This window comes from Gymnogyps californianus, chromosome 11 (assembly GCF_018139145.2).
Source record: "Gymnogyps californianus isolate 813 chromosome 11, ASM1813914v2, whole genome shotgun sequence".
Taxonomy (NCBI): domain Eukaryota; kingdom Metazoa; phylum Chordata; class Aves; order Accipitriformes; family Cathartidae; genus Gymnogyps; species Gymnogyps californianus.
Genome location: NC_059481.1, coordinates 15,947,932 through 15,961,268, shown reverse-complemented (window position 1 = coordinate 15,961,268; position 13,337 = coordinate 15,947,932). Strand labels below are relative to the sequence as shown.

Below are 13,337 nucleotides of genomic sequence, written 5' to 3'. Positions count from 1 at the left end.
CTTTCCAGCCATACAGAGGGAAGGTTTTGTTGCCTTCAGGTAGTTCCCAGGTTCTCATGTGGATAGGGTATGGCCTCAATTTTCCTTTGGATACAACCATTTCACATTTCTCATAGCAGTCTCCACCACCTACCTGACCCTCTGTCCTGCATGCACAGACCTGGGGAACCCACGGCAGCTGCCTTGCCCTTGCCACATCGGGCGCAGGCAGCACTGAGGTCCTGCGGCCCCTACCTGGTGCGTGTTGATGGAGTGGAGATCGGCCACTGTCCAGTCGACGTCGGGCAGCGGCGAGCCTGAGCCATTGCAGGTGATGATGGCGTTCTCTCCTTCCCGCACCGTCAGGTTCACGTGGCTCACACTGATCTCAGGGAGGTCTAGGAGAGCCAGACACCAAGGCGCTCAGGTGTGGAGCAGCATTTGCTACAGCCAGCCACAGGACACGCGTGTGGACCCAGATCCCACCAAGCTGTTTCCCAAATCAGCCTCCAGCAGCCTGGGATAAGTAGCAGGAGGCAACAGCATGGCCTTGCCCTACCAAGGCAAGGAGGGATCTTGGAAATAGCGGAAAATGTAGACACTGGAGATGTGCCAGCTGAACAGACCCTCCCATCACATTCGAATACAAAGGTTGGTGTCCAGTTCTGGCTGCCCTTCCCTTCACACAATCCCCATCTCTTCTACTCCCACAGAAGCTGCTCTCGAGGGCAGTCACCTGGGATGGGAAAGCTGCGTGTGCTGGCAGAGGATCCAAAGTGTTCCCACCTCCAGGGACAAGGCACAGAGCGCCCAGCACTCCAGGTGAGGAAAGTGTCCCTCTAATTTATAACAATCAAGAGAAGATGACCAAGGATGTGTCCTCATATCAACTGCAGCTCTCCTAAGAAAAGGTGCCCTTGTTCTTCCTCGGTGGTGGCAGAGAGATTCACTGATTTATGGTGGCTCTGATTTACACCATTTCCTTACTTGCTGCCACAGGTGCCAAATACCCTTGCAACATAAAACAGTGCTGGTTGCAAGAAGAAAGGCAAACAGCCTTCTTGCATAGGGGAGGCTTTCTGGGCTGTTCGTAGAGGCAAACTGGGTAGGCAGGGCAGGAAGGAACTGACCAGTGGTCCCCTGCCATCATAGGGCAGCAGCATCCATCACGCCAACCCAAAGCCAGGGATGGGGGTACACATCCTTCCATTGCCATCAGGGAGTGACAACAGCAGGGAAGCAACATTGTACTGATATGGGGGGATGCCAGAAGAAAGGAGGCAGCGGTCAAGGCCTGGCAAAGTTGCATAGGTGGCAGGAATCAGTGGAGAGGGAGATGGGAGGGACAAGTATGGTTTCTCCAGGTTGAGCTGGTATCAAACATGGCCACCCCAAGTCACGCCAGCCCTCAGCACCAACAGACAAAGACAAATGGGGTGTTGTCAAAACATCCCTTGAGTCATCTTAATGCTTGAACAGAAAGACTCTCCTCTGGAGGAAAGCAGAGCAGTGTGGCTCCCTGCCCTTCCAGGAGACTGCGAGGTCAGAGGAGGTGCTCACCCTGCACACCAGCACATTCGTGTTCCCAAATCAGCACCCTGCTGTCCCCTAGAGTCTAATACCACCGTTGATGGAGTCACCTCTCCTCCCTCCCTGTCCCTGATCCCTAAGGTTTTTTTTTTTTTCCTCTAATCCTTGCAGACTATTCTTCCCATGTGGGGAGGAAATTACAGCATTCTCTCAAATCTTTTTTGTTCATCCACATGCAGACACACTTTGGCCAATGTCCAGAGCTTAATAAAGGGACATCATGAACTTGGGGGGGGGGGGGGGGGGGGGGGGGGAAGTCATGCAAATCCAAATGTGCGTGCTGTTTGTCTACTACTGCTACAACAAACAAACCCAAATTCCTAGAACAGAGGACGATCATCGGAAAAAGAAAACCTCTGGTTTTCCTCCTTTTTTCAGCCCATGAGTTTGACAGCTGCTTGCGTATACAGCTTAATTGTTCTGCTGAAGGTACACCTCCTTCCCCTTACTCTGCAAGGGATGCTTTCCAGTAATGGCAATAGCTGAGCAGAAACTGACACCGAACAGGCAGCTGATGTGTGAACAAGGTGAAGGAAAAAGGGATAACTATTGAACATGCCTCATGTTGCTCCTGGGGCCACCGGACTCTTTAAACATCAGCAGGAAACAGAAAGAGATATAAAGTCACTCCTGCCTCTCCCCCACAGATATGGGCTTTCAATTGAAAAAAATGAAACAAAAGAAAATGAATAGAGACGTCTATTTCCTAAGAGTAATTACAAAAGATACAGTGGCAGCATCTTTTAACAATATGCCATTTCTAGGATTTGTTAGACAGAGGAAGAGCAACATGAAACACATCCCTTTTCAAGACATCACGTAAATTCATCACAGACACTTTGTCAAGTAACAGCATTACAGTGAAGGAAATGCCCCAAATCACCCAATACTTTCACACATGCAGAAACAGCAGCCCCACATTTACCCAGATACTCTACTTTTAACCCACGAACCCCAATCAGCTTCAATCGTCTTGTTCTTGACCACATGTTGGGATTCTGCTACACCAGGTTCCCCAAGCAAATGGTTGAATCAGAGGTGCCGGATAGGACAGAACTCCCTCCTGGCTTCCCTTGTGCCCGGCCCCGGGAGCCCTTACCGCACTGGGTGATGTTCATCTCCTGCAAAGGGATGATGGCTGCATCCATGTTCATGCAGTAGAGCTCCTGGTACTGCAGGTTCGCCTCGCCCTTCTCCTGCCAGAGCTGGATCCAGCGGATGTCGCAGCTGCAGTTAAAAAGGTTCCTCTCTAGTCTCCTATGGGCAGAGAGAGCATGAGAAAGGACGGTGGGGTGGGGAAGGACAAACAGGGCCGTCGCCTGGCTCCGGGCTCCCTGAGGAGGACAGCCACCATGCAGATGCAAGGGGCCCTTTAGAGCTAAGGGAGAATCTCCTCCGTGTTATTTGCCTGGGGTCTTCTGGCACATTCATGTCTCTTCCGTCTCCAGAGAGACAGAGCTTACACATCCATGCGTTCACACAGTCTCCTTCACGCACACACACAAGGTTTTACATCTCCCAGGGCAGCACGCGGATACACGCAACGTCTTTCACCGCAAGATCTGCACATCTGCAGCTTGGTCACACAGCCATCCAGAGACCCAAAACATTCATCCCTCAAGCAAAGGAGCAGGCAGCTCCCCACTGCCCTAAAATACTGATTCACATCTTCAAATCCCTCTTCAGTGCGGGTTCAAGACTCTGCTGGGCAAAGCACACCTCCAGTCCCCACAAGCGCTCAGTGAAGCTGGCAGCTCTTCTCCCGAGTACCTTGTACGAACACAGCCTCCTGGTGACCCAGGACACGAGCTAATGTGCAGGATATCATGCATTTTAATCAAATCAAACAGCACTGCACTGAGACCCTGCTGACCTGGCCAGGAGAAATGGAAAAAAGCACTGCCTTTAATGTACTCCATTTAAAACACACTTACACATAGTTTATATACCAGGAATGTTTATTATAATTGATTTTCCAACCTATTAACCATTTCATTTACATTTTTAAAGCCCTGCAGCTCTCTGTGGAGATGCAAGGAGGGCAGGTCCCAGCAGGGAGGAGAGCCCAGTGCCCTCCCAGGACAGACTGAATTACCAACGTGGGTCTGCAACAATAACTTGAGCAAAACAGAAGATACAGCCTGAACAAACAACATATCTCCCCACATAACTGCAAAGCAAAAGAAAGTATGGAGCAGAGGAGCCAGCACTGAAAAAGGTGAGCTCAGTCACCCCAAAGCAGAAGGGCATCTCCAAAGGTCAAACCATTGCTTCACAGGATATCTAGATCCCCCTGTCATACAGGGGGAAGCTGTTTTTCTGGTCTGTTCCATGTGTTACTGCAAAATTCATGCTTGCTTTTACAAAATTAATTCCACTGACTAACAGGATTTGGAAACAACCTTCCAAACACACGCAGCTGCTGTATCGTCAATAACAGTACTGCAAAAGGAGGAGGAGGAGAAGGGAACTTCTGGTAGCAGCCAGGGGTTTTAAACCTGAACCCTAATGATACCACTTTGAATCTTCTCATAGAAGAAGATGCCATCTGACTTTTTTTTTTTTTTTTTTTTTTAAGAACAAACACTGAGTTAAACTTCACTCTGTGGCTTTTCATTAGTTCATTCCTTTCCTGTCAAAAGCACATAAACCTTTGCAACACAGGTACAAGGCTCAGACAAGCGACTCAAAGGCCAAAGCACTAAATTTAACAGACCAGAACAAATTAGTGCAGTGATTTGGTGGGATTCGAATGACAAGACATTCCCTGCACGCTACGACAGGTACCGCCAGTGCCTCGCACAGGCTTTGCATCCTCTTCAGCATGGCCATGAATCCACATTCTCCTTGGGATTCTCCCAAGGTCACTGCTACCAGCAGGACATGGGATGGCACATGGGTTAGAGCCATGGACTTGGCTAACAGCAGATCAGGTAACCGGAGCTGTACCCTGGGACCCAGCAGGGAGCCAGGGGAGCTCAGAGGCAACGGGGGAGAAATTCTGCTCCACTGCAAATATCCTCACGAAACCAGGCTGCTGGGGAGAGCCGCTGTCCTAGCACTTAAGGGCAGCTCTGTAAGTAATAGATGGCAGCCTTCCGGGCCCATTGCTAATTCATGAAGGCCCATGAATAATACAGGAGCAGCGGGCTTCAGGGCAGAACTTACCCACAACCTGCCCCAACGTCAGTGATGTAACTCGCTCTAATCGAGACCCCCACAGGGGCTTTTGCACAAATTAACTCCCATCACCGGCTGGATGTGCCGAGTGCCACCAGCAGCTGGCATGGCACAGCGGGTAGAAGGGGCACAGATGTGTGCACCCGTTTTCCCTAACACACATTGCAAAAGCACTCTTGACATGCAGGAGATGCCCTCCCTCCTTGCTTGGTGCCTGCCCTGCCATGCCAGCCAGCTCTCCAGAGAGGTGCATAGGGATTTCCATGCTCACACTGTCCTGCACCTGCCCAAAAACCTGGACCTCCATTTCTCTCCTCAGACCCCATCCCTTGCAGGGATCATTAGGAGCAATGATCATTAGGGATCATTCCAACGCTTCCTCCCACAACTTCTGTAACACATCTCTACTACCTACAACCCTCTGCTTGCTGAGATAAATGCGCCTTCCCTTCTCTGCAAGAAGGGCCTCAGGAACCACAAGGCATCCTTTAGCCAAAAGCCTCTGTTGGGCCAGAAGACATGGCCGTGTGCTGCAGAGGTGTCTCCCATCACAGCAGGAAGGACAAAAACTGGTGCTGAAAGGCACGGCGGGGCAGCCAAGAGGTCTTCATTGCTGTTCTGTGTTTAATGGGTGCAGCAGCGCCGCACTGAGAATTAAGGCAAGGGGCTCCTTCTCATGACACGTATCCAGCAAAACTTACTCCCAGAGAGGACAAGTAAATCCAAAGGGCATTTTTCACACATAGCCTTAGCCTGGAAATGTTGCCAAAGCATCACTTGGTTACAGGCGTTCAGGAGCTGTGCACACTCCCACACCTTCTGAAGGCCTTGTTAAAACTGAAAATGCCTGTGAGAAATAGCAAGTGTCACAGCCGCAAGCAAGTTGGGCTCTCTCTGCACAAGCAGAGCTGCTCTCTGCACCGAGGAGTTGGCCCAAAAAGGGACCGAATCTGCACCCAAGCCAGAGCCATCCACCAGTCCCAGGCAAAGCACAGGCTTGCAGCAGGATGTGCTCTGGGCACAGCCCCTTCACAAAGCAGGCACACTGCAGGGCTTGTGTTTAGGACAGAGGAAAACTGGGACAATCATGCCCTGCACTGTCATTCAAGGGGACGATGACAGAGCTGAAACCCTAGAACCGTGCAGGCACCAAGTCAACTCTTCAGAGAGAGAAGCTGTAAGTGCCTGGCTGAGCCCAGCTTTGCTCCCCGCAGAAAGCTGTACCCCCTGCCTCCCAAAACTGCCTACACCAGGGTGGACCAGTGCAGGAGAGGGATGCCATCATCATCCCAGTATGTACTGGGACAGACAGGACTTCAGACACACAGAACAGGTTTTTTTCAGGCTAGGCAGCTAAATGAGACACATGTCCTGTCCCATGCCTCCCCACTCATCAGCTAAAACAAAGTTGTCTGCAGCTAGAGCCTCTCAGAGGGCAGTGGAGATCCTTGCCACACTTCTGCTGTCTGTTTTAATTCACATAAAACTGCTGCCAAGGTTTCATACACTTGCAATTAAAACACTCTCCTACCTCGGGACTGAGACCGCTTCCCTAAGCTTGAGAACTAAAGAGTGCCCAGCAGAGAGAGAACAAAAGCTTTTTTTTTTTTTAATTTCCATTTATTTCCCAGAACCAGGGCTTCTCTTGGCGGTCCAGCCAGAATTGTTGTTTCCAAACCCCTGCCAGAAAAGGATGGGATAGAAAGGGAAGAACTCAGACAGGGAGCGACGCGTGGCGTCTGACGGCTGGATTAGCTAATGCAGAGAGCAGGCAAGTACCCACTGTCTAGCTACAACTCTATTAGTGTGACTGTTGGCAGCAATAAGTTTTTAAGCTAGAGGCACAGACGATGTTAAGTTGCACTCATAACATTAACAGAGCTGCTGCTGTGCCCCATCCCCACCAAAGCCTCTTGCTGCAGCATTGCAGAAATCTACTGCAGGGCAAGCTAGCAGGGACTGCTGGTATTAGAAATGCTGATGGGCCGGGCAGAGTGGCAAGATGTTCAGGACTACAAGGTTTTATACGACTAAAGATGTAATTGGATCCAGAGTCTTAGGTCTTTCCGGGAAGGAATTTCTTGAAATGTCAGCCCTAAGCTCTCTGAGGACATGACAAAGGAAGCCAAGGACATGACAGAGGAAACCAGCTGTGACTTCTGGATAAGAAAGGCTCTAAGTCCAATGTTTATGAGCTGTTGCATGTGTCAGATGCTTCCCTGTGCACACTCAGCTTCAGACTTAGGAGAGCTGTGCACACATTAGCTCGAGCCCTGCTGGTCAAGGTCAGCCTGTGCTGCGGGAATTAGGGCTGGAGTTACTGGAAAACATTCCAAGGCTTGCTTCTGGCCAAGAGGAGAAAGAGATAACATTCTTTGGAAATGTGCCTCATTTTTGCCATCCTTTTTTCAGCAAGTCGGCAGGGGAAAAGCTCAGCTCTGTTGAACAAGAAAAGAAACTCTGCTTTAAAGCAATACCATCTCCTGGAGCTTGAGAGGCCTTGAATGCAGTCAGGCAGCTGTTTCAAGCCCCAAGTTCCCATCCACCTGCCTGCTCTCATAGCGTGGCATGATCTTCACATTAGTCTTCTGCTCTTTCCTCCTCTGTGTTCACTGTGAGTGGCTTTGTCAGGTCTCATGTTCCCTGGCAATCTTCACGTCACATCAGCTGTAGTTCCTCTCCTCCCAACACTCTCCTGGAGACAATCCTCCCATTGCTTCCCTTCTCGCATGCTCTGCTGCTCCGAGCTGCGTCGCTGCACGTCGCAGTTTTGCCTTCCATGACTATCCTCCCTCTGGATCCACAATTGCCTGGTAGCACTGGGGCATTGGTACTCAATAGGGTGCCTCTGGTGAGGCAGACCTGCGCTTGCTTGTCCCACCTACCCTCCCCGTAGACCTAACCCTCTCGAGAAAAGCAGACTCTTGCCAGCATCTGTGTGTCCCTGGGGACTTCTAGCCTCTCCACAGCCGTGCACAAGTGCTGCTGCTGCTGCTCAGCCTGCCTTCCTTGGGCTTGCTGCCTCTGCATCGGTCTCTGCTGCTCACCGCCTTCTTCCTTTCCAGAGAGTTTTGGCTCAACTTCAAGTCCTTGGCTGATGTCAGTCTGCAACTCCCTTTCTAGCTTTCACCAGTGCTTCAAACTCACTTTATGTGGGCCATGTATTCTGTCTCCTTCCCAGATTCTGGAAGCCTCCTTGGAGCTCAGTGTGCCAAAAAACTGTCTTCTACTCACCCATCCTCTGCATTTCTAAAAAAAAATATAATATTTCCCACTTTTGCGCATCTATTACTAATTTCTCCCCATCTTGGGGATTTGCTTTTCCTCATCAACAGGTGCCATCCTTCAAGCACTCAGGACCATGACCACCCCACAGTAGATAACATATGTCTTTACCTTAATTCCCAACATCTTTATGTGAATGATTATTCAGAGCCCATAGCTCAGGCTACACCTCCATGCTGTCTTCTCTCAAACAAATCCAAAGTTCAGCAGGACAGTTTCATGGCCCCAGGGAGGACACTGCAGGCACATCCCCCTGCCCCATTAACACCAACGTCCCAGTGGGTGTCAGCTAAAATATCCCTCTCCCGTCACGCTTTGGGGAACAGCATCTTCATGTTGTTCTGGTACTGACCATCCTACCTGTGCTCTTGTGGATAGAGGGTCCTTAGTGACAAGGAGTCCAGAGGGGAACATTTGTCAGGAAGCATCAGTGACAAAGCAATTCTTCAGAAAAAATTAACTTGACCAGGCTCTTACTCCAACCCAGCCAACAGCAAGCCAGATCCTGCAGGCATGCACATTTGTAGGTCTGAGTTGATCACCGGAGCTGGTGCCAGGGGGTGGTTTGCCAAGACCCCTTTCACAGCATGGTGGCAGGAGAGGTCCAGCTGAGGCTCCAGCCCCATGCGGTGCCAAGCCTCCCCACGGGACACCGTGGACAGCACGCATCACACCAGTGCTGCTTTCCCACCCCATACCTCTTCCTACCAACCAGCCCTGCGATCTCCCACATTTCTATCGGCATTACTTCTTTCATCAATTGGAGCTTGTTATCTCTGAGAAAACCACTCTGAGCACAGCTCCAACTGAAGCCAAGTAATTTAGCTCCTTCCCATTTGCCAGGCTGCAGAGCGCTGGCCCCAAGTGACTCTGCTGACACCAACCAAAGCCACCCCAAGCACACCAGCTTCCCTGTCAGGATCACCATAGCAGGACAACACAGATGTATTCTTCATCAGGTGGGGACAAGTACACTTTGCTGCCCAAACAGCAGCATCTCAATTCCCTTCGTGCATGTTATTTGTCTTTTGAGCCTGACTTGGGCTGGCAGACCTGGGACATGCTTGAAGAAACAAAATATGACCAAATGAAACAAAGCCACATTAAAACAAGCCCTGTTGGAAGTATTCCCATTAATCTGCAGGCTCACTGTTACCCCAGGCCCTGCCAGTGCCTCTAGCTCAGGACTGCAGCCCCGTTTGCTCCTCCACTCTTGGGTCTCTCTTGGGTAACAACCATCAATCTGAGTTTTGCCAGACAGTGCAATGACAATAAGTAAAGGTCTAAGAATACAAATGACTCATGCTATTAAACTTGAAACCTGAGCCAGGCTTGAAAAATATTTAGAGCTGTAATCAGAGAGGAGACAAATTCCAAATTCAGCATTTTAACTCTGCAAGCCAGATTCCCCATCAGAAGGGCGTTTCTCTATTTTCTAATATCACTATTAGTATTTTTCATTTAACAATTTGACAGAAATAAAATACACTGCAGTAACACCGGTGATAACACACTTACTCCCACTTGAAAGGCTGTCTTTATTCTTTCATAAGTCACTTCTAGCTTACAGCTCTATTGATCATCAGTGAGGATGAATGGAGCTTCCCAGGATCCTCTGGGACAAATCCTACATATATATATTTTTTTATACCTACCAAACAACTATTTCTAAAATTCAACAAAACAGGTCATCAGGGCAACGCTCCATTGATTTCATGTCCACTTATTCTTCAAGCACAGCGCTGAATGCTCTATCAATAATTCAGCAGGCTGAAGGCCACCGGTGCCCCAGGAGAGACACTATCTCATCTCCCACATCGGAGCTGGGAGGTGCCTCGATTGCTAGAGAGCAAGGGAGTCATTCGCCTAAAAAGCAGGGGTGTCTTACAAAGCATGTCCATCAGCTAAAGAAAAACAGTTAGCCCTACCCCGCAACAGATGAGGATCAAGTATTTGAGAAGATTCATTCAAAATCTGGCCTAGTAAGTATTTCTGATGCATTCCCGGAGTTAGTCAACCATTTACTACCCTAAGCATGACTTGTTCATCATCCTGACGTTAATTAGCCAGCTGCTGCGAAGTTAAAAGAGAAGTAGTTCTGCTCTGGTGCTCCCGTACCCAGGAAACCCTCCCAAGGATGGTGCTGCCCACTGGAGTTTTAGGTAATTATTCACAGGCTTCAAAATAGCTCTATTTGGAAGTCATTCCTCCTCTCAGCCTCCCCTCTTCTCCCAGGAGATACCTCCAGGGTGGGACTTACAGTTCAAAGAGTCGCAGGGTCTGGAAGAGTTGCCATGACAGAGTGGTAAGCCGGTTCCCAGAGAGGTCTCTGAAAATTAACAAGAAAAAAAAAAAAAAAGAAGTCACGGTAAATAATTCCTCCTGCACGTGGCCCTACCGCCTCTGCAGAGCTCATCGTCCTCCTTGAGGGGGAGGCTGTCAAGCAGTTTAGGACCCAAGTTTAGATTTCATAATGAGAGATTTTAATGAGGATGAACCCAAATGGAAGTTTCTCATTTTATTTTCTTTCCAAGGGGGAAAACGGTTTATATCCTGCTGCAATGTTAAGAAAAAAAAAATCCAAACAGAGCAAGATGTGTCTGATTCTTGCCCATGAATCTGGAGCTCGACCAACCATAAGCAGAAAGAACAAGTCTAATTTCATAACTTGAACAAAAACTTAAATACAAACCTCATGTTAAAAATAGTAACAGCCAGGTTCAAATGACAGCACGATGATTACCCAAGGTGTTATCATATGATCTGCAGTAGCTGCGTGCTCAAAGTGTCCCGGTATGGCTGTGTGTTGTTTGCACCCAGGGGTACCGCTGCTACAGCAGCCAACAGCTCCCCATCCCTCTCTCCATCTGCCCAAACTTGCAAAAACATAAATCTCATCTACCTGGGAGAGATTTGCAACCCAGCAGACATCGCCTCTTCAGCTGAAAGCCAGAGAGGATAAAAGAGTGTAAAAGCAACCGAAGTACTAAAAACAAGAGGAAGAAATGTGTTTGGGGCAGAGTGAGCAGAAAGGGAAAAGTGCTGGGTTTCTAATGGCGTGAGAAGATGGTAATGAAACACTTTCTGTAGTGGGCAGCCTTCCTGGGGACACCTCACCAGCCTGAGAGCCACCAACTGAGGGATCAGCCCATGGGGTGAGCAGAGGGATGGGTGGTCACAAGCTCTGGCAGAAACCCAAATCCTCCCACATCTATGCTGGCCTCTAGAAAACATAGGAGGTGCTGCCTCGCATCCTTTGCTGAATCTGTCCCTGTCCCCACCAGCTCCCTCCCTGTTGCAAGCCGCCCGGGCAGGCTGCGGGCAGGCAGGGCAGCTCAGTGCAAGGCTGCCGATGCCCTCCTGCCTCAGCCCTGCTCGCTGGGAAGAGCGATGCAGGGCCAGAGGCATGAACCACCTGGAGGTTCATTAAACTCTTGGCTGGCCAGAGAGAAGATACAGGACAAGGTGACACAGAGGTGGCGGCGGGCAGCCCAGCTGTGCCAGGCTCAGCCCACAATCCCTGTTTGATTTGCAGAAACATGCTAAAACCAAGAGAGCGAATCCTGGAATGGCTCCTGCTAGTGCAGGTCTGATGCACGAGGATTTGGGGTGAGAGATTCACTTGTCACCTTACGCCGGGTTGCAGCAAAGGCAGACACGTGTTGGGCAAATGCAGAGAGTGCACAGCCCAGGGACCAACGAAGGAAAAGCAGCTCTGGTCCTGTCCCACCTGCTACCAAGCGATGCTGCGAAGCCCAAAACCCTGAAATTAGGAGCGGGGAAGCCGCTGCAGCTCACACAGCAAACCATCATCCCAAAGGCTCTCCACGAGCCTGGCAGAAGAATAAGCCCAAACATCATGATGGCACAGTGCTGCATCATTAAATTCTGGCTCTGCTTCACATCAGACTATCCTGCTGCGGAAACCACAGCAAACCACAGGTACCTCATTTCACATAACTAAGATCCCACCATTCCTATGGCTGTAGACAAACTGCTTCCAGCCTCCAATAAAGTTTAGAAAGGTGGCAAAAATAGCAGGTGAAGCGAAGCAGGGGGGGGAAAAATATTGCAAAAAACTCCCTCTTTTATCCACCCCGGAGCACTGAGCACCTGGAAACTTTGCAAAGACAGATGAAAAGTAGGAGGGGAAGGAGTAGCTCGCTGCTACTGAAAAGCGAGACAGTAAACTCCCTCCCTCAACCCAGGGAGAAGAAGGAAGTGTAAAGCGGGATGCATGAGAGACAGCAAGATGTGGGAGAGAGGCAGAGATGCAGAGGAGGGAGTGAATCTTGCTGGAATGTCCTTTCTCAAAGGTCATGTTTTGCTACATTAGGCAGAAATGTCAAGAGAAAATTGGATTCTGAAAGAGAAGAGAAAAAACAACAGGCTTTCCACGCAAATAAGGGAAGCAAAAATAGCATGATCGTGTTATTACAATTTAGGACACAGAGAGACGGAGAAAGGAAACATCCTCACTAATGCAAGGAGCTTTGCCAGGCAGATGTGCTCCGCTTCTCGTCTCCTACAGTCCCTGGAAACCAACTCCTACCACCTCCTCCCTCCCCCAGACAACAAACCAGAGCAAGTATTAGGCACAGAGGAGATGGGTCTTCACTTGCACACATCTGGCAGGAGACTCTGCTCTCAAAGGGCAAAGCCGGTGTCCGATCCGACCTGACCATCAGCTTCTGTAGGGCTGCTTGGGGGGACATGCACCGATGGCTCCGCTTCAGATCAGCCAGGACACACACGGGGAGGAATGTGTTTGCCATTGGAAACAGACACCTCAGACACTTTAAAGTGTCAGAAAGGTCCTTGCAATGGACCCTTGCAAAGGTCCCTGATCTCAGCACTGAGACAGAAAAGGGCTGCACATGTAAACACACATTAAAAATACACCATTTTGGTCACAAAAACTCCAAAGGTCAGAGATGCCAGGATTGGGTTTCCACGTGCAAAGGGTACATCATCTGACTTCTGTCGCAAAAGATAGAGAGCTCCTACAGAGAAACCTCACTGCACAGCACTGATTTCTCCCCAGAATAAATCCATCCCGTGCGCCGGATGGGGCAGGTTTCCTGGGGAAGCTAGCGTGTGATTGTGTAATTAGAGACAGTATCGCAGTACATGCACACGAGGAGATTAAATTACGGCTCCACAGGTGAAGCTCTGAGCTCTAGCGCTTTGTAATTCCTGTTCAGCACTCATGAGTTTCCCCCCATGCTCAAACCTCGGCTGCGTGCACCAAGTTTCCCAATATTTTGTAGAGCATAAATGGGGAGGATTGGGGAAAATCAAGG

At 49.6% G+C, this 13,337-nt stretch overlaps 1 protein-coding gene across 6 annotated transcripts in view; it reads right to left on the bottom strand.

Moving 5' to 3' along the window:
• The window catches only part of NTRK3 (neurotrophic receptor tyrosine kinase 3), a 218,210-nt gene that overhangs the window by 152,999 nt on the left and 51,874 nt on the right, over positions 1-13,337 (bottom strand). For all 6 annotated transcript variants that reach the window (XM_050903162.1, XM_050903159.1, XM_050903160.1 and 3 more), the window contains exons 4-6: positions 10,295-10,363; positions 2,669-2,826; positions 235-377 (exon numbers count right to left, since the gene is read on the bottom strand). In XM_050903162.1, coding sequence (XP_050759119.1) covers positions 235-377; positions 2,669-2,826; positions 10,295-10,363 — 370 coding nt within the window. The remainder of the gene's footprint in view (positions 1-234; positions 378-2,668; positions 2,827-10,294; positions 10,364-13,337) is intronic.